General features: G+C 31.0%; 6 protein-coding genes across 6 annotated transcripts; all 6 read right to left on the bottom strand.

Annotated features, from left to right (window-relative positions):
* Window positions 1-126: 126 nt before the first annotated feature.
* LOC124430277 (odorant receptor Or1-like) lies at window positions 127-1425 on the bottom strand. Its single transcript, XM_046976584.1, has 4 exons — window positions 890-1425; window positions 549-753; window positions 289-444; window positions 127-222 (listed from the first exon to the last, which is right to left on the bottom strand). Exons 1-4 carry the CDS (start codon window positions 1282-1284, stop codon window positions 172-174), a joined length of 807 nt encoding a protein of 268 aa, XP_046832540.1. The 5' UTR covers window positions 1285-1425; the 3' UTR covers window positions 127-171.
* An 896-nt stretch (window positions 1426-2321) lies between these two features.
* LOC124430467 lies at window positions 2322-10308 on the bottom strand. The gene is made up of 11 exons (XM_046977058.1): window positions 10107-10308; window positions 7529-7684; window positions 7414-7456; window positions 6141-6387; window positions 5671-6012; window positions 5380-5584; window positions 3942-3993; window positions 3642-3888; window positions 2774-2996; window positions 2515-2670; window positions 2322-2425 (listed from the first exon to the last, which is right to left on the bottom strand). Exons 1-11 carry the CDS (start codon window positions 10272-10274, stop codon window positions 2369-2371), a joined length of 1896 nt encoding a protein of 631 aa, XP_046833014.1. The 5' UTR covers window positions 10275-10308; the 3' UTR covers window positions 2322-2368.
* Window positions 10309-10418: 110 nt separating this feature from the next.
* LOC124430466 lies at window positions 10419-11265 on the bottom strand. The gene is made up of 3 exons (XM_046977057.1): window positions 11181-11265; window positions 10907-11138; window positions 10419-10791 (listed from the first exon to the last, which is right to left on the bottom strand). The coding sequence occupies exons 1-3, from the start codon at window positions 11263-11265 to the stop codon at window positions 10419-10421; spliced, it is 690 nt and encodes a 229-aa protein (XP_046833013.1).
* Window positions 11266-11958: 693 nt separating this feature from the next.
* On the bottom strand, window positions 11959-13563 carry LOC124430464 (odorant receptor Or1-like). Its single transcript, XM_046977056.1, has 5 exons — window positions 13316-13563; window positions 12730-13119; window positions 12435-12645; window positions 12169-12324; window positions 11959-12067 (listed from the first exon to the last, which is right to left on the bottom strand). Exons 1-5 carry the CDS (start codon window positions 13561-13563, stop codon window positions 12017-12019), a joined length of 1056 nt encoding a protein of 351 aa, XP_046833012.1. The 3' UTR covers window positions 11959-12016.
* Window positions 13564-14398: 835 nt separating this feature from the next.
* Window positions 14399-16327, bottom strand: LOC124430281 (odorant receptor Or1-like). The gene is made up of 5 exons (XM_046976594.1): window positions 15854-16327; window positions 15318-15707; window positions 14848-15052; window positions 14583-14738; window positions 14399-14499 (listed from the first exon to the last, which is right to left on the bottom strand). The coding sequence occupies exons 1-5, from the start codon at window positions 16213-16215 to the stop codon at window positions 14449-14451; spliced, it is 1164 nt and encodes a 387-aa protein (XP_046832550.1). The 5' UTR covers window positions 16216-16327; the 3' UTR covers window positions 14399-14448.
* A 655-nt stretch (window positions 16328-16982) lies between these two features.
* On the bottom strand, window positions 16983-21134 carry LOC124430267 (pre-mRNA-splicing factor ATP-dependent RNA helicase DHX16). The gene is made up of 13 exons (XM_046976566.1): window positions 20867-21134; window positions 20549-20753; window positions 20268-20436; window positions 19953-20194; window positions 19686-19888; window positions 19315-19610; window positions 18917-19221; window positions 18616-18773; window positions 18277-18550; window positions 17753-18188; window positions 17576-17681; window positions 17300-17476; window positions 16983-17207 (listed from the first exon to the last, which is right to left on the bottom strand). Exons 2-13 carry the CDS (start codon window positions 20709-20711, stop codon window positions 17076-17078), a joined length of 2661 nt encoding a protein of 886 aa, XP_046832522.1. The 5' UTR covers window positions 20712-20753; window positions 20867-21134; the 3' UTR covers window positions 16983-17075.
* Between the last annotated feature and the right edge of the window lie 113 nt (window positions 21135-21247).

Raw genomic sequence — 21247 nt, 5'->3', positions numbered from 1 at the left:
CGATAATTTTTACATTGTTATTTGTATATGTATAATAACATTATTTGACGTTATTAATAATTAACGACAATTAAAAAACTAGATTGAAATTTTGTTTGATACCTGCGAGGATCTCATATGTCTATATACATACACGTAAGTAGTTTTTAAGTTTTCGAATATTCGCCTTTTTCATTGCGCTTTTTGAAGAACATTATATGCCGAATAGGAGGTTTTGATCAACTGTAATTAAACAATTGTTCGAGTTTAATAAAAAGTTGTATTAATCGTACACAGAATCATACTTACGTTCACGAAGGTATCGAGATTTACGGTAATAAAATATCCACTAACAAATTCGATGGGATTTGCTGCACGTTGCATCATTATTAGAATCATTTTTTGCGAACTATTATCTAACGACATCCAATTTGACTCGGCAAATGCGACGGCAATGTGAACACTCTGAGAACAAATGAAAAATGATCTTTATTCTTTACAATCTTAAGTTTGAACTCGATCGATTTCAGTCGATATCATATTTAGTATCACTTACTCAATTAACGAACCTTTAATTTCACTTCATTGCCGTACCAACAAAAAATATAAATTTGTACTAATAAAGTTGACAAATATATTATCAGGGCCATAAATTCTGTACTCAGTAGATCATTTTTAAGTAGCTCGAACATGCTCAAGCAAAGGACTATTGAACTGATGAAAAATTGAGAAAATATCGTCATAACAAAAGCTTCGTTCACTTTTTCAGCGATTCTACAGAGATAAAGATGAAGCAAGTGAAAATTATTGCAAGTAGAAAGTAGGCTTTACTTTCTCCAAATAATAAACAATCTCTTGTCGATAAACAAAGAAAAGAAAAGAAAAGAAAAGAAAAGAAAAGAAAACTTACCGATAAATTTGATAATGATGTTGAATGCATTTTCGAAGACCGTCGAGACCATCACAGTTTAAGCGTTTCAATCGACACTTCAATTTATCTATTTGACAACAAATTTGTAATAAAAATCCACAGAACAGTGCATCTATTGCAACGTGAAAGAGAGAACAGGCTGTCATCGATATCATTTGATAAAAGTAAGTTAAGTAAAAAACGATTGAGGAAGAATAATCGTAAGGTATCCAGGCTCTAAAGGGCAACGTTTTCGCTCGTAAGTCAGTTAAAAGGGAATTTAAAATGCTCGATAAAACTGACGTCTCGATCATGATGGCATAATGAAGCGTATTAGCCCTGCACAGATGAAATATCGATAGGAAAATCTGTCTTTCCGTTCTCTTCTCTTTCATTTTCTTATTATTTTTATCAATGTTATATCATATTATTCATTTTCAAACGAAATAGAACAAATTTAGATTGAAAAGATAATTATATTAAAGTAGTATTACAAAAAGTATTAAACTCACCGAATAGTCCGATCATATTTCTCTTGAATCTTCGACTCTTCGGAATCAAGAGAAAGACATATTCCATCAGTGAGAGCATCAATTAATTTTATTATCTTCTCTCGTGCCATCAATATGTTCACTGCTTTACAAAAACCGATCACCATTGTCAAAAGCATGTGAGAGCTTTCAATGAAGTCATTCATATTGTCGACAGTGACCATGTCAATCATTTGCGACCATAGAAAGGAATGTACGAACGATATCACGAGAAAAGTATATGTACCATAAATTATTTTTTTGCAAGTCGTTGTCCATGATTTTGGCTTCCATATACCACAAAATATTAAAATTTTCAAAGTCAACGATAATATGCACATTATTAACGTTATAATTATCTTGCAATTATATAATTTGTTTTGTTTTTTCTTTATGAATTTATTAAATTATCTCTTTGTTCTTTTTTCATTCAACGATCCGATATCGTCGAAATGAAAAGAAAAAGAAATTTAAAGAAAAATTTAATAAAAGTTTTATTAAGAATTATTTCGTTTTACAAAATCGTAATTCACATTTCGCTAAAAAGTCACGAATTTTTCCGTACGATATACGAAGTGATACTGTCCTTCTACCTATAGTACTATTCAGGAAAAGATATGTCCCTCTTTTCCCCTCAAGCAATAGTCGCATAAGAAGAGACTACTGTTTATCCTAATGCATACAATTCCAGCCATTTGCAATTTTTATTATCGATGGATTTATCAAATGATAGAGTGCACTTTACTCAGTATGATATTGTCACGTAACAAAAGAAAGAAATACAACGGCAGCTCTCTTGCAGGTAAAACTTTTATTATTCTCTCCCTATATATATATATATATATATATATATATATATATTTTTTTTTTTTATCCTACAACATTTACATTGCGAAACGGTTCTTTTGCACACTTATTCTTTTCCCCATTTTCGATATTACGTTTCTTTTTATTTTCCTTGTGTCTGCTGCAAAATATTATATGCCGAGTACGATGTTTTAAGTACCTAAAATAAGAGACATAGTGACATCATAGTAGAAGTATAGGATGGATCCGGTATTATATCCGGTATTATAGGGGTATGTGAATACTAACTTTGACGAAAGAATCGAAATTGACAGGAAGAATTCTTATGACGACGAAGGCGATTGGCTTCATCGTACGTTTCATCATAAACAAAAGATTTTTCCTGATGTCATCGCTAAGTGTTATCCAATCTATATTGAAAATTATCGTTGCAATTTCTTCGCTCTGAAAAAAGATATTATTTCATTTTCGACAAATAAGAATTTCATCTAATTTGAAAATATTCATTGTATTTATGCATTGAAAAATGTTTAACTTATAATCAGACCTTCGTTTCAACTAAATTTCCGTACCAACAATAGAGATATATTTGTGTTAATATGCAAATTATGTAGATCAATATTTTTACACACTCGAAGGAAATCGGTGAAACTTTTGTTAATTGGTACAATGTAAAACATATTGTCGATGTGGTGATGAAAAATTGAATGAAGATAGTAAATTCGAACATCTTATTCACCTTATCGGCTAATCTATAAAAGAAAAGCAGAATTATTCATTTTATTCGGATTTTTTATTTCACGGATTGAAACAGAAGTCTTTCTTCTTTAGAAAGATCTATTAAAAATATTTGTAGATTATGTTAATTTTTAATGTTATAGCAGTCATGTGCGAGTAAACGTCTGTGAATCATATTTGATAATCAAAAGAATGACGTTAAATAAAAATTTCGCAAACCATTGTAATTGACTAACTTGTATATACAGTCGTGATGGCGGATACAAAGCCTTAGAACAGGCTTATTTTCGTTTGTGATCTTCATCAGACGATTTTCCAAAATTTTGATTTGACAACAAATATGTATTAGAAAACCAAATATTAAACAATCCAAAGCAACGTGAAGTGTTGGTGCTATTAGAAGTACTGATATTTGATGAAAGTATGTTAAGTAAAATATAAAGGTTGTCATGTTATTATCAAAAGGCAACCAAGCTCGAAAAGTTAATTTTCTCCTTACCAAATTTGTAGTTACAGACAAGGATATGAAACTAACGGTTGATAAAAAAAGTAAGAAAATGTAACAATGTGTGTTCAATCTATAAAAAAGAAATATTACAATCTTCTTTTTAAATCCAATTAAATAAAATACAAATGCGTAATCATTGAATATATTATAAATAATTTGTATTGCTAACCTCGACCAATTGTCAAACTTGATTTGAATTCTTGTTTCCACACCATCGGATGGTTTGTATGGTTTTTGTGTTAAAGTACCAACAAAATTAACAATTTTATTGCGATTGATCATTAGACTTAACATTTTGAAACAAGATATAAGTATCGCGAAGAATACATAAATGTCATCGGAGGAATCATTCGAATCGCCTTCGTTCAGAACAATACCGATGCCTTGTGATAATGATACAGTAGATATTAGAAAAGCTATAAAGATCGTGTATAAATTATACGCGAAACGTTTATAAAATGATAATGACCAAGATGGAGGTCTCCAGCATCCGCAGATGCTGAGAATCGTAAACGACGATGCTAAAATCATCATTTTTCGTATTAACGATAAAATTTTTTGCGATATTTTTTTTTAAGATATAACTTTCCCTTGTTTTTTTTTTTTTTTTCTTTTTTTTTTTTAATATCGTCTACTTGAACTTTTCACAAAGACTATAAATTCTTTGATCATTTTTTACCAACCATTTACTTGGCAACACAACGTGCACTAAAAAGGAATACATATTCCCATGAACTAAAAGAACACTTTTCTATTTTATTGATATATTGTGTCTCCCCTATAAATGATACGATCAACGTAATTTTATACTTTGTAACAGAAGTATGCCATTATTATAATGTCAACTATGAAAAGATACGATTTCTTAAAGATTTTATTATGTAAATCGTTCTTCTCTACCTCGCAGAAAAGAACGACGACCCTTCAATGTTCCGTCATTATTGATTATTAATTATTCCTATGCACTGTGCGTGGAATTTCTGACATAGGAGGGAAAACATGCTTTGATTCTTTTCTCTTTGACAATAAAATTATTATAACATCGCTGAGTCTTTCTTCTGCAAAGGTAGCTATTCGCGAGAGGCAAAACTTTTCTATGAAGATTAAAATTCCTCACTTTATATTCTACTTATTTTTATTTCAATAATTATCCTTTAGTTTCAACATTTGAAAACAATATGTTATAAGCTGTCCAGTTCTACATGAAAATATAATTTTATTACCTTAAGCGATAAAACAGGAATCCCAATGAATTTTCTTGCAGGTAATATTATTTTATTCTTCTCTTTTTATCTCTATTGCAATTTTTAATATTTACATCATAAGTCTATCATACCTAAGCACTAATTGAAATCATTTACATTGGTTTCTTTTTCTACATCTTTCTACTTATTCTTCTTAAGTTTGTTCCAAGAAATTGTATGCCGTGTATGCGGTCTTAACTATCTGCAAAAGAAGAGAATCATAAAACATGAAACTATTACCACATTTTGATATCATATTGATAAACATACTGACGCTCACGAACGAATCGATATTCAAAGGAAATAGATTCATAACGATAATAACGATCGGCCTCGTCGTACGATGCATCATAATCAAAAGACTCTTCTTGATGTCATTGTTCAGCTCCATCAAATCTGTATCGAACATTTGGTAGACAATTTCTTCGCTCTGTTTAATAAACGAAATATTATTTTATACGTAAGTAGAGGGATTATTTAAAAAATTTTTGGGAATTATTTTCTACAGAAATGAAATAGTGTTTGATAGGAAAAATAAATTTTCATTAACTCAAGTGTATTCCATCAATTTCCAGGAATGTTCATAACCAAGTAAAAGTATAATTTCCATGAGAATTAAACTTAATGGTAATCGAGAGATAATAAGTATTACTTTTACCAGACCTTAACAGTGACTAAATTCCCATACCAGCAGTAGAGATACACTTGGATTAACATGCCAAACATAAATAATGTCATTTTTAAAAATTCCAAACTATTAACTGATATTTTTGTTATTTGGAATAGAGTAAAACAGACTGTGAATGTACTTGCAAGAAATTGGACAAAGATTGCAAATTTAAACGTTTTATTTACGTCAGCAGCAAACCTGAATGAAACAAAAAAAGAAAAGAAAACTCGTTAGATATTCTTTTCGTACCTACATTTAAAAAAAGTCACTCTAGAAAAATTTACCCGTATATACATTCGTGATGACGAATGCAAAGTTTCAAAATGACCTTTCGTTCATTCGTGATATTTGTAAGGCGATTTTCCAAAATTCTAATCTGACAGCAAATGTTTAGGAGAAGATCGCTGATCAGAGTATCTAGAGCGACGTGAATCACTGCCCCTAATGTCAGTGCCACCATTTGGTGAGCGTAAGTTAAATAAAATACAACGGGGGTCATGCTATCATCGAATGGCAACCAAGCTCGAAAAGTTAATTGTCTTTTTCTAAAGTCTGTAATCAATGACATGAATAAAAAGTGGCTCACCGTGAATGTAATCAAGGATACATAACTGTGAATGTTGAACCTGAGAAAGAAAAATATTCAAATACTTTGATATGTAAATTATATATGTATAATATAATATAATTTAAATAATACATATATATATATATATATATATTATACAAATCATTTTTCAATTATATTACAAACCGAGACAATTTGTCAAACTTTGTTTGAATGTTCGTTTCCATATCGTCCAGTGGTCGATACGGTTCTTGTCCCAGAGTATCAATTAATTTAACAATATTGTTACGATTGATCACAAGACATAACAATTTAAAACAAGATACGAAATGTGCCAAGAATACGTAAATATCATCGGAAACTTCGCCCGAATCAATTGCGATTGAAGCAATACCGATCATTTGCGATAAAGACAGAGATGATACTAGAAGAGCTATAAAGAATGTGTATAAATTATGAGCGAGGCATTTAAAAAACGAGTGCGACCAAGATGAAGGTCTCCAGCATCCGCAGATACTGAGAATAATAAATATCGATTTTAATATAGCCATAGCTATATGCAAATGAAAAACACTCAATTTGTTTTTTGAGATATCACTTTTCTAGCATCGTTTACTTGAACTTTCTACGAGGATAATAATCCTTCGATCATTATGTGACGAACAATTTTTCGTAAAGTCTAACTTCCTACGTGCACTGAAGGATATATTCTCACAAACTAAATATTTATTTTATTGATGCGACTATTCTTTCTCTCATATGAATGATACGGTTAAAGTAATTTAATACTTTGAAATAGAAGTATGTTATTATTATAATAACAACTATGAAAAGATGCGTTTTCTTAAATGGTATTTTATTATGTAAATAACCCCTCTCTACTTCGATAGAAACGTACGACGAGTCTACAATGTTCTATCATTATTGATTATTAATTATTCCTATGGATTGTGCGTAGAATTCCCGACATAGTAGGGTAAAAATGCTTTGATTTTTTTCTCTGACATGAAATTATTATAACATAGCTAAGTCTGTGAATTGCTATGGTTGCTATTTATGGAAATCTAAACTTATCAAAGAAGATTAGAATTTTTCTTGTTATTTTTTACGTCTTCACTGCTTACCTGTATATCAATGATTATTCTGTCGGTTCAACGTTTGAAAATAATTCCCAAGACGACATAAGCTATTCAGTTTTCGAGAAAACAAAATTCTAAACGTAACAATTAAAATTATTCATATCTTTCAATCATATTTGTATTTTCAATTATAGTTGTATTACCTTAAACAATAAAACAGGAAACCTGATGACTTTTCCTGCAGGTAAATTATTTTATTTTTCTTTTTTCATCTTTTTTGTAATTTTCAATCATTACATTATAAGTTTATCATATCTACGTTCAAATAATTTACATTAGTTTTTTGTTTTTCTACGTCTCTTCTACTTACTCTTCTTAAGTTTGTTCTAAGAAGTTGTATGCCGTGTATGCGGTCTTAAGTATCTGAAAAGGAAGATGATCATAAAACATGGACCTATTATCACGTTTTAATATCATATTGATAAACATACTGACGCTCAGGAACGATTCGATGTTCAAAGGAAACAGATTCATAACGATAATAACGATCGGCCTCGTCGTACGATACATCATAATCAAAAGGCTCTTCTTGATGTCATTGCTTAGCTCCATCAAATTTGTATCGAACATTTGGTAGACAATTTCTTCGCTCTGTTTAATAAACGAAATATTATTTTATACGTAAGTAGAGGGATTAATTAATTAAATTAATTTCCACGAGAATTAAATTTAATCGTAATCGAGAGATAATAAGTATTTCATTTACCAAACCTTTAGAGTGACTAAATGTCCGTACCAGCAGTAGAGAAACACTTGCGTTAACATACCAGACATAAAAAATGTCATTTTTACAAATTCCAAACTATTCGCTGATATTTTCGTTATATGGAACAGAGTGAAACAAACTGTCAATGTACTTGCAAGAAATTGGACGAAGATTGCAAATTTAAACGTTCTATTTACGTCAGCAGCAAACCTAAACGAAAGAAAAAAAAAAAAAAAAAAAAAAAGAGAGAAGAAAAATCGGTAGACATTTTTTTGTAACTATATTCAGAAAAATCACTCTAGAAAAATTTACCCGTATATACATTCGTGATGACGAATGCAAAGCTTCAAAATGGCCTTTCGTTCATTCGTGATATTCGTGAGGCGTTTTTCCAAGATTCTAATCTGACAGCAAATGTTTATGAGAAGATCGCAGATCAGAGTATCTAAAGCGACGTGAATCATTGCTGCTAATATCATTGCTATCATTTGGTAAGTGTATGTTAAATAAAATACAACGGGGGGGGTCATGTTATCGTCAAAAGGAAACCAAGTTCGAAAAGTTAATTGTCTTTTTCTAAAGTCTGTCATCAATGAGAAAAATATAAAGCTGCTCACTGATAATGTGATCAACGATGCGTAACTGTGAGTGTTAAATCTGAGAAAAAAAAATATCCAAATGTTTCGATATTTGCATTATATGTGCCATATAAACAGTTTAAATAGTATATACATTTTTTTTTTGTATATTTGAAAATTTATATTACAGACCTAGACAATTTGTCGAACTTAATTTGAATGTTCGCTTCCACATCGTTCAATGGTTTGTGTGGTTCTTGTCCCAGAATAAAAATTAAATTAACAATATTATTACGATTGACCACAAGACTAAACATTTTAAAACAAGATACAAATTGTGCCAAGAATATGTAAATATCGTCGGAAACATTGTTCGATTTGTCTACATTTAAAGCAATACTAATAATTTCCAATAAAGACAAAAATGATATTAAAAAAGCTACGAAGATTGTATATAAATTATAAATGAGGCATTTATAAAAGGAGAGCGACCAAGATGAAGGTCTCCAGCATCCGCAGATACTGAGAATAATAAATATCGATTTAAATACAGCCATAGTTATATGCGAATGAAAAAAAGGTCAATTTATTTTTTGAGATATCACTTTTCTAGCATCGTCTACTTTTTCTACGAGTATTATAAATCCTTCGATCATTTTACGATAAACAATTTTTCATGAAGTCTAACTTCCCGGTTTCCGGCATGCACTGAATGAAATATTCTCACGAACTAAAAGAACACTTATCTATTTCATTGATACGAGTATTTTGTCTTCCCCATAAATGATACGTTCAATGTAATTCTATACTTTATCATTGAAGTACGTCATTATTATAATGTCCACTATGAAAAGATACGATTTCTAAAATAACGTTATGGTATGTAAATTATCTTCCAGAAAAGAACGACGACTTTTCTAGGTTCTATCATTATTGATTATTAATTATTCGTATGCGCCATATGGTAGCAGCGACATAATAGAAAGGAATACTTTGCGAAGGTAGCTATTCGTGAAATGTACAACTCTTTTTTTTTTCAAGAAAATTCTCAATGATATTGTCTTCAGATAAATAGGGAAGTCGTACGACAGGTTCCTTGCAAGTAAATCATTTATTCTTTTATTTATTTATTTTTTTTTTCTTTTTATAATACTTTTATACCTTTTTGATATTTATTAGCATTAATATTGTTGATCTATTATTTGTAACTACAAACTTAGGCAATATTTTTTATTCCTTTCTGCATCATTTCTACATCTTTTCTTTCTGTTATTCTTGCGTTTGTTGTAAAAGATTATAAGCCGAATAGGCAGTTTTAATTATCTGAAAGAAAGAAACAAAAAAAAGCAAAAAAAAAAAAAAAGAAAAAAAGAGATAACGATGAAATTATATAATAATTAACATCATGATATTTTAATATTGCCATGCAAATACTGACGCTGATGAATGAATCGAGATTCAGAGAGAAAATTTTCATAACGACTAATGAGATCGGATTCATAGTACGATTCATCATAATCAATAAGGAAGTCTTGATGCTATTGTCAAGTATCGTCCAATTTATTTCAAAGATCTTGTTGATAATTTCTTTGCTCTGAATATTAAAAGTATTAAGTATTATTTCATACATAATGATTTACATATTTTTCTCAAGCACATTTGAATATGGTTATTCCTATATAAGCACTAATGTATAATATTTATGTATTATATTAAATTCTCACCAGACCTTTAAAGTCACTAAATTTCCGTACCAGCAGTAGAGATAAATTTGTATTAACATGCAATACATGTAGAGCGACATTTTTGCATATTCGACAGAAGTTGATGATATTTTTGTCAATTGATATAACGTAAAAGAGACTGTCATTGTGCTACCGAAGAACTGAATGAACATTATAACTCCAAATATTTTATTTACTTTATCTGCGAATCTGTATACGTCAATGAGGAAATTATTTATTTCATACGTTTGCGACTTACTTAATTTCTTATTAAAATTATAAAAGTGACGTTCCGCGGGTAAGAATTAATTTTCATATTAATTGTTTATAAAATCTCTAATGTGGACTAACTTGTATATGCATTCATGATGACGAACACATAATTTTAAAAGTGCCTTCTGTTCGTTGGAGATTTTCATCAAACGATTTTCCAAAATTTTGATTTGACAACAAATATGTATAAAAATGCCACAGATCAAAGAATCTAGGGCGACGTTAAGAAAGCCGGCTAATGTCATACCTAACATTTGTTGAGTGTACGTTAAGTAATATATAACAGGTGTCGTGCTGTCAAATGGTAACCAAACTTGAAAAGTTAATTGTTTTTCCCTGAGGTCTGTAAGTAAAGACATAAATACGTAGCTGCTCACCGAAAATCCAATTAACGATGTATAACCGTTTGTGTTGAACCTGGAAAGAAGAAATAGCAAAGTACTTTTGATAGAAATCAAATTAAATATAATATCCAATGTAGAAAGAAAAATCATATATTACAAGAAATCGTACGATTATTTCTAGAACCGACCGTGCTAATTTTTCAAATTGCAATTGAATTTGAATTTCTTCATTATCCGATGGCCTGTATGGTTCCTCTGCTAAAGCGTTAATTAACTTGACGACATCGTTATGATTGTATTTAAAAGTTAACATTTTTAAACAAGATACAGCGATCGTCAAAGATATGTAAATTTCTTCGGAAAGATCGCTCGAAATGTTTAGGGCAATACCAATGATTTGCGATAAGGATAAAGACGATACTAGAAAAATTACACAGATATTGTATAAATTGTATACAAGACTTTTGTAATATGAGAATGACCAGGATGGTGGTCTCCAGCATCCGCAGATACTGAGAATCATTAAAGTCGACGCTAAAATCGTCATTTTTTGATAAATTAATAATTTTATAGATTTTTTTAAATATTAGTTCTCTAACATCGTCTACGCGAACCTACGAATTAGGCATTCAGCCTAAAACAGGTATATCTTTCGTTGAATTAGATCGTTCCTGTCTTAGGAACGAATATTGTGAAATTTTCTTACAAACTGATATGACGTTACATGTCAGTTTATTCATACTTTTCTTCTCCCATGAATCGTACGATCGATATTATTCTACTTCCCCTAAATGGAAAGTATATCATTACTGTAATATCAATTCGAAAAATTACATACACTTTGTCATACCGATAAAACAATCCTGCCTAGACGAAAACAATGACTTTGCAATGTTCTATATTTATCATTATTAATTATTCCTAAGCGTTTTGTAGAGGCAAAGATATTTTCCACTCTGAATTTGTATGATTACATAGTGAAGGATTCTTTTCACAAATATTGTGCAAATGTGCGAATGTTGCCATTTTTCATTATTAACAATTCCTATAAAGCAAGAATGAAGTACTTTTCAAAAAAAAAAAAATCGTGAAAATAAAGCAAAGAACAAAATGATTGTTGGAAAAGGGAGATCGTTTTTTGAAAAATAATACTCGTAGTAAGTTGATTTATAATTGTTGACTGTAAAACAATTAATATCTTATTTTTTGTACATTTTTTGTACATTTTTGTGTACAGAAAAATATCGATACTTTTGCCTTTACTAACGTTGATTGCTCTAACTGAACTTTTTCAATTATTATGAGGATTTTTGCAAAACGTTGTAAGCTGTGTATGATGTATTCAATATCTGCAATTTGTTTAAACGTTATATAAGAACGATATGAAGAATTAGAGAATATGTCTGTCTTGAAAAAAAAACAAAAAAAAAAAAAAAAAAAACTAACTCACACTTGTAAACGATTGAGCTGACAATACTATCACATAGCCACTTCTCATTTCAATAGGTTTTGTTGTTCGAGACATTATGATAGGAAGAATTTTGATAATGTCAGTTCTTAATGATGTCCAATCCATTTCATAAAACACCTCTCCGATTTGCTTGCTCTGTTAACAAAAAAAAGGAAAAAAAGAGAGAGAAAAAAAAAAAAAAGAAATATAGAACAATAATTATACGTATAGAATTTTGTATGCCACATAAAAGATATTATGTGTACATCGACCTTTAATATCACTTCGTTGCCGAACCAACAATAGAGAAAGATTTGCATGAACATAGAGGCAAGATAAAAAACTGCCCATAAAAATTCAAAGCTAGTGATTTCTGTCTTGGACATCCTATAAACGGTCAAACAGAGTACAATCGAACTTATAGAGAACTGTAGCATGATCATCGTAGTAAAAACCTTGTTGACTTTAGTCGCAAAACTAGAAGATGGAAAGGATTATATCTTCAAATTTTTTCCCATTATTTTCTTTCTTAATATTTTACTTTCTGAAGATATCGTTTACCTGTATATGTAAAGATGATACTCGATTAATTCACGAATGATCCTTTTCTCCTCTCTCGTCCAATTAACGATATAATCGCAATTCTTTCTTGCCATTTCCAGTAAGATCGGCAACATTTTTACACGATGACCAAGTATCTCCAATTGTGCACAAATTTGTAACATCAATCCGGAAATGATGGTCTCATGAGCAACACTTGCGTTTGCACACACCAAAAGAGCTACGGACTGATGAATCAAAGAGATCCAAAACATAATGTCCGAGGAATGATCGTAAGGAGTCCAATTGGCAAATGGCAGGATACGTTCTTTTACGGCGTCTACGATCTGTGATATTATGGCGAAGACTACTGTTGCCTCGTTTAAAAATTCGCAATAAATCGTGATCTTCCTAATGTCAATAAAGAAAATAATAAGAATTATTTCTTTATGACAACAATTCTCGTGAGTATAAAATATATATAACGAAAGATTATTTATTATTACTGGGACATACGAGAAGCGCATTTGTCGAATCGCATCGACGATACTTTCTACTTATACGAGTCAGGCCATATATCAGTAAGTACTACTTAGAAATAACTCACTTAGCGTTCTCGTCGAATTTCTCCTTTATCTTTTGTTCCCCCGAATTCCGTGGTACACAATCATCTTTCAGAAGCATATTGATCAACGAAATAATACTTTCCCGACGCAAAGTGAGATTTATAACTTTAATACACACTGCTATGACCGATATCGTAAGAGTAAACTTTTCAATGAACGTGTTTACATTATGATCGACATAAGCATCGACGATTTCACAAAATGCGAATAAACATAAGATGAATATCATGAATAGAGTGTAAAGATTATAAAGGTAGGATTTGAAAGAATTTTTTGGCCAATTCACTGGTCGCCAATATCCAACGTACGTAAACAATGCAAATGATACAGGAAGAATATGCATTTTTACGACTTATAATATGTTCTTTGTAATATCTGTCTGGTTTATGATCTATCCTTCGTATTTCTCTTCCTCTCGAAAAGAAAATACTGTAAGGATTTATAAGCAGAGCTTGTAATAAGATAATAAATTTAAATGTAAGACTTATGTACGATATGCAAAAGAATTTATAAAAACTGTCTTTTCTTTTCTTCCGTTCATTAAAACATCGTTTGCATTACGAAGTATAGTCAGTAATTATCTCCGTCTATACAGTCAGTAATTTTTTATAACTTGCTGTACGTTCTGTCGTACGCTCGAGTTATTTCTCTCGCTTTAGAAATAAAATAAATCCTATCGAATATTGCAAGAAACAGTGAGACAGACGTAGGGACAAATCAATGTTGCATAATTTATTGGCCATTAACGACTTTCATGTTTTCCGCCTGTAATTAAAAACTTTCAACGTATTTTTGCCTTCTCGATATTTTATTTCATAAATAATTAAAAATATTCCCTCTATAAGCACAAGTAATTCTATCTAGCCATCGATACGTATAGATGAGTTTCGAGTAAAAACTCGAACGATCAATTCTGCATTGATATCATATTTATACTATAATTCTTCTATTATTATTGTTATTGTTATTATTATTATTATTATTACTATTATTCCTTATTCTCGTGGATCTTATTAGAAATGAAAAATGGACTAACAATATTGACTACGTTTTAAGGTATGGAACTAAATTACACCGTCACATGATATACATATTTGCAAATATAAGAATTATATTATGACGAAGTTTGTAAAACATTATAAGCGGAATATGAGACCTTAATTATCTGAAATTAAATCATAAAATTAATAAGCGTACTATTATTAAAGGGATAATATGTTGCCCGTTAATTCTTCCTTTGTTACTTACGACCATAAACGATTTTGCTGAGAGTTTCACTATATATCCACTATTCATTTCGATAGTTTTCTTTGTTCGTGCCATTACTATAATAAGACTTTTAATTACTCTACCTCTTAATGACGTCCAATCCATTTCATAAAATGCGTCTCCAATTTTTTTACTCTAGAAAATTAAAATAAAATAAAATAAAAGAGAAAAAAAAATGGAATAATCATATGAAAAATAAATAGACAATGTAGTTTTTCTTTTCTTTTTCCAATGAAATACCGACCCTTAATGTAACTTCGTTACCAAACCAACAATAAAGAAAGAGTTGCGTGAGCATACACGCGAGATAAAAAAATGTCCAAAGGAAATCAAGGCTTATCACATCTTTTGTTGATAATTTATACACGCTCATGCAGAGTACTGTAGAGCTTATAGAAAATTGCATGAATATCATGAAGGTGAACACATCGTTGACCTTTTTAGCAAATCTAAAATTAAACAATTTCTTTGTAACAGTGCGCGAAAAAGTATTATACATAAATATGTAAAATGATGAGTTCATAAGATTATAACGATATCAATAATAACAATGAAACGAACAAATAAGAATGCCGATAAATATAACAAAATAATAATTCGTATTTCTCTCATGTATATTTTATATATAAAATAAAAATACAAATAATGTATAAAAATATCTATATATCAACAACGAATATCATTATTTTCGATGAAATTATAATAATTTTTTACTTATAAACGTAAAGATGATACTCGACCAATTCACCAATAACTTTATTTTCGACTTTTTTAAGATCCTCTTCAGAGGAATAATTTTTCTGTATCTTTTGCAGAAACGTTGGCAATATTCTTGCCCGATAACAGAGTATTTCCAATTGAGCACAAATTTGTATCATCAGTCCGGATATTATGGTCTCGTGCGCCACGCTTGAATTGGCACACACCATGAGACCAAGGGATTGATGAAGTAAAGTCATCCAAAACATGATACTCGAGGTACGATCGTATGGTGTCCAATTGGCAAGTGGTAAAGTACGAGTTTCTAAGAATTTACCAAATTGAGCGACAGTGGCGAAGAAGACGGTTGTCTCGTTCAAGATTTCGCAATAAATTGTTATAATCCTAAGGTATGACGTTTTACATTAATTTGTAACTTTCTAAAAAGCGTTATTAACGAATCGGCTTATATATAAAATGCTGACTATACGGCTTACCTTTACTACTAGTATCCGAATATAATATCTATCTGTCATTTAATTAGTACTCACTTGGCATTTTTATCGAACTTTTGTTTAATCGCCAGCTCCTTAGAATCACGTGGAATGCATATCTCCTTAAGAAGCATATCTGCAACTGAAATAACAGTCTTTCGATTGATTAAAATATTCGTCACTTTGATACACACTCCTATTACGGATATAAAGAGTGAAAACTTTTCGAGTAAGTTATCCAAGTTATGATCAATCAGAGCATCCATGAATCCACAGAATGCGAATGTATAAAGCAAGAATACCATGAGAGCCGTATAAATGTTATAAATGAAATATTTCAAAGAATTCGATGACCATTTGGTTGGTCGCCAAAAACCAACGTAAGTTAACAGGCCGAATGACAAAGGAAGAGTATGCATTCTTTCGATTAATATTTTGTTTTATCTTTTAGTCAATTTTATATGATAATCTTTTGCTTTACAAGATTGTAAAATCTCGATGGAGTTTGTCCTTAAAAAAAAGAAGAAAAAAAAAGAAAAAAGAAAGAAAAAAGAAAAAAGGAAAAAACGAGAAAAGAAAAAGAAATATGTTTCATCTTCTCACTGAAGATAAGAAATACTAAAATACTAAATTATTAGTACGTACGTATGCACATTCCATAGTTATGAATGTCTTTCTGTGTTTATTCTTTATTCATACTTTCTTTGTTAACAACGGAAGAAGGGCTTCTTTACCAGTACAGTAAATATTTAGATCGCAGTTATTATCGTCTTATTCTATGTACTATGTAATTTACATCATAATGTATAGCCAATAATTATCCTGTTTCTCTTTCTCTCTCTCTCTCTCTCTCTCTATCTGGCTATACCGTCGGTAAATTTTTATAACACTGCATTCGAGTTAGTATATCGTTTTCAAACAATTTCTCTGCCTACGAGTATCACGTGTAATTACAACATTATTATATAAATAGTTAGAAATAAATGACGAGATTCTACGATATACGATTCAAGGTGATTATTCTAAAGGCTTTTAAAATTTATAAAGTTCTTAGGTATGATTCATTATCGTTTAACGAGTAATTACACATATTTATTTTTATATTTTCTTTCGAATAGTTGCTCTGAAACGAAGGAATATTATAAAATATATCCTATGAGTAATGGATTTACATTTTACAAAGGTATACTAAAATATTGTACAATCATGAAGGATTGTGATTTTATTTTCTGCGATATAAAAGTTTCGTCTGTACAAAAAGTATTTTATCTACTGTTACTTAGGTAGTTGCATCTGGTCGTGCTCTGCCTGCAACTTTAGGCATTTTTTTATTCGTCGAGTCTTCAAGTTCTTTGGGTTTGTAATAATGTGGTGCAACTTCCAACAACCATTTGCTTTCTATTTCCGTAACCTAGGTATATTTAATAAATTCGTTAGAACGATTAGACGTCTATTAAATGCTTATATTAAATTATTAGTTCGAAGGTTTTTACGAAATAATACCTGTCGCATGAATTCTTTCGTTGTAAATACTAATTCGTGATAAAGCAACCATCGCGGAAGTTCTTGAAATAAAGAACTATTCGGATGAATCGATACAGTTTGATTATGTTTTGCTGTTTTATAATGGCCTCCCTTTGACAAACGAGCCACGTGATAGAAATAACCTGCCGTAATTGCCTGAAATATTTTAGGAATAAATCTATAATATCAGAGTAATTAGAATTTGCAAAGTTAGTTGAAAAAAAAAAAAAAGAAAAGAAAAAACAAATTAGATACCTTCCGAATATTAACGGTTTCTGTAATACCCGAGACAAGTTCCATTTCAACACGTTGCATCAAGCCTATTAACTGTTCCCTAACATCTCTGGCTCGTTTCATCGATCTAATCGAACGAATATATCGTTACGACGATGTCAAAGTAAAACAAGGAAGAAAACAATTCGTGCATCATACCTATGCTGAATAAAATTTTCGTAACACCAATGAGTACTAAAATCGCTTTGTTGCCACTGATTATAAACATTTAGGAGAGTGAGATGATCTCCGCCAGGAACATGAAAATTTTTTCTAGCTGTATCTGCATGTATAATTTTATCTTTAGGTCTATAGAAAATTGCTCCGTTTACAGAAAGCATTGCAGCTATTGTGGCCACCTCTTCGGAGCAACGATAACGTTCGCTGGCTAACAACATTTTTGCCATCATTGGATCAAGTGGAAATTCTGCCATTCGTCGGCCGAGTTTAGTTAATTCACCGCGATGATTGAGAGCACCCAAAGCATAAAGTTGCTCTAAAGCTAATACTAATGTTTCATGCGGCGGTGGATCGAGAAAATCAAAGTGAACTAAATCGTTAATACCTAGGGCTTTTAATGTGAGCACTGCATTACCTATAATGTAATTTTTATCATAGAATTGAATTATTATGCGAGCGATGAAATTAATTTCATTAAAGAATTCAATCGTATCAATACAAACCAAGATTTATCCTTTGTATTTCAGGTACAGTATTATCCTCCAACTCGTGCTGATATGCCCATGCTGTGTAAAGTCTGAAACATTTACCGGGTGCTACTCTGCCAGCACGACCTGCTCGCTGCATCGCAGAAGCTTTACTAATCGGAACAACCATCAAACTTTCCATTCCTGTTCGCGAATTAAAATTATTCTGCTTCGCAAATCCAGGATCTATTACGTAAACGATATTGTCAATGGTCAAAGACGTCTCTGCTATGTTAGTAGCCAGAACAACCTATTGAGATAAGTTAATACATAAGTAGATTTGTGGAGGTAAATGAAGGAAAATAATAAAAATACCTTTCTAGCACCGGGTGGAGTGGGTTGAAATATTTTAGCTTGCATATCACTTGGCAAGTTCGCATAAACGGGTAATATCAAAAGTTCCGCCAACTTACTTCCCAGCCTTCTTACTCTCTCTTGTAACATCTCTTGACACGTCTCAATCTCGTCCTGACCTTATCGACATTTTTTTAAGTTACTAGTTGATTTGCAACTAGTTCGCTAAATGTCATGAATATTCTAATTGATGATGCTTGGAACTATGTATACATACGTTCGATAAAACGATCCTAATGATCCATGTCAATTATATACTCACCAGTTAGAAATACTAGCACATCTCCTGGCGGTTGGGTCGCATGAATTTGAAGAATAGAGACTACACATGCATCGATATAATCCGCCTCAGGTGCTTTTGTATAATATATATCTACAGGAAAACGACGGCCAGGTATACGAAAAATTGGAGCATCGTCGAAGAATTCGCTGAACTTTGTTGCATCTAACGTTGCAGAAGAAATTAATAATTTCAAGTCTGAACGAAATCTTGTAATATCCTTGACCAAGCCAAATAAAATGTCGGTATGCAATGTGCGCTCATGTGCTTCGTCAATTATCATTACGCTAGAAACGACGTATATCGTTGCCAGTAAACATTTTAAAATAACACCAATTGCACTTTACAATAAATTGTTTTCTCGCATTTTAAAAGTTTACCTATATGACGCTAAATCAGGTTGACTAAGGAATTCGCGATGTAATGTGCCATCAGTCATGTATTTTATACGCGTACGATGGGACGTGCAATCTTCGAAACGAATTGCATAACCAACTTCGTTTCCAAGTTTTACAGCCATTTCATGAGCCACTCTAGCGGCTACAGACATCGCTGCCACTCTGCGAGGCTCGCTACAACCAATAATTTTGTCATTCACCGCAAAACCCGATTCGTATAAATATTGTGGAATTTGTGTAGTTTTTCCTGAACCTGTTTCACCTTCTATGATCAGAATCTGAAATAAAGGTGATAAATTCATTTATTATCTATTAAGTTTTGCAATAAGATTTGTTTCAAATCAATCCAATACCTGATGTTCTTTGATAGCTTGAATAAGATCATTCTTAAATGGATATATTGGTAAGCTCTTTTTTGTTTCTTGTATGGTTTGTAAAATTTTAGCCTGCGGAGATGGACTTGATTCACGCTTTGTACCTTTTTCACTTCCAGGCATACGCAGTGCTTGAATAAATTCTATTTCATCCTCCAATAAAAGATCATAATCCTGTTGTGCTGTTATTTAAATTCATATTAATGAATCATAAAGATAATGAACTATTATAATTATCATTTATACCTTTTCTGTCTTTTGCCCCAAATCTAAATACAGCAGATGACATCTGATCGGACTCCCATTTACTTTGTTCGGATTGAGGTGGTTCTGTATCAGGTGGTTCTGCCTCAGCTTCTAATTTCTTTTTTTCCAAAGGCATATGATATCTTTGTACTCTTTCAAGTTCCCTTGCCTTTTCATGTTCCTTTGCCAATTGTAATAATTGTTTCTTATGTGCTCTTTCACGCTTTTCACGTTCCGTTAAACTATATCAAACGATACTTATTAACAGCTTTACTTATATTATTATTACAAATTTAAATATAATTAATAAATTACATTTCTTCTTCAAACAGGTATTCATCATCAATAATATCTGCTTCTAATTCGGCCACTTTATCCTCTTTACGTTTTTCTAAATATTTTCTACGGGAGTCTACTCTTAGTTTTGGAACAAGCTTTTCTCTTGCATCAGTTTCCATGAGTTTAAGTCTTTTTGCTGCCTCAGCTTAAAAAAAAAAAAAAAAAAAAAAAAAAAAAAAAAAGAAAAAAAAGAAAAAAAGAACATTTTTTTTATTAATTCTCAAAGGGAAAAAAGCTCAAATACTGCAACATTTTACCTGCTCCAGAGCCAGTGGGCATAGCAACTTTTCGTGTCTTACTATCATCTTTTGCTTTGAGACGGTTCGCAAATTCATCTCTCTCTTTTATATCTTTCTTACGCCTTTCTTCCTCACTATCACTATCCTCGCTTGAGGTTTCTTGCCTTCTGTATTTGCTCATTTTCAATATCTTTTCTAGATTATATTAACAAACTATTCAGATCTGTAAAAGTACAGGCAGATATTTAATATAAAATTAGATATTATAATATTATTCTGGAGCAAATGATGTTTGTTGTACAATTAAATTCATTTACGTAAGAATGAATTAATTACCAATCACTAAAAATATTTAGCTTTCCCAAATGTTTCTCATTTCATAGGTTATGTTTCAACAAACCGCAAATACAACGGACATGTGTTCACGACAATAATGACATCTGCTGGATATAATACTATCGATCAATCGATATCATTATCGCAGCTTCTCGAATACTACGTCACGTTCGATATTTTCAAATATCTACTAGTTCGTTCTCAAAGAATCATTTTGAATTATTGATTATTAAAAATGATTACGTAAAGATTATTGCGGTATCAATAAAATACACACAACTTCAACTTATTTATTTGTCCAAATATAGTTTCAAATTATCGAATTTATTATTACATGTTATCGAAACAATATGTCTTGATTGCACTGATGGAGTGGATTGC

This window comes from Vespa crabro, chromosome 18 (assembly GCF_910589235.1).
Source record: "Vespa crabro chromosome 18, iyVesCrab1.2, whole genome shotgun sequence".
Lineage (NCBI taxonomy): Eukaryota > Metazoa > Arthropoda > Insecta > Hymenoptera > Vespidae > Vespa > Vespa crabro.
The sequence above is the reverse complement of the archived record's forward strand: the minus strand, read 5'-3'. Positions and strand labels throughout refer to the sequence as shown.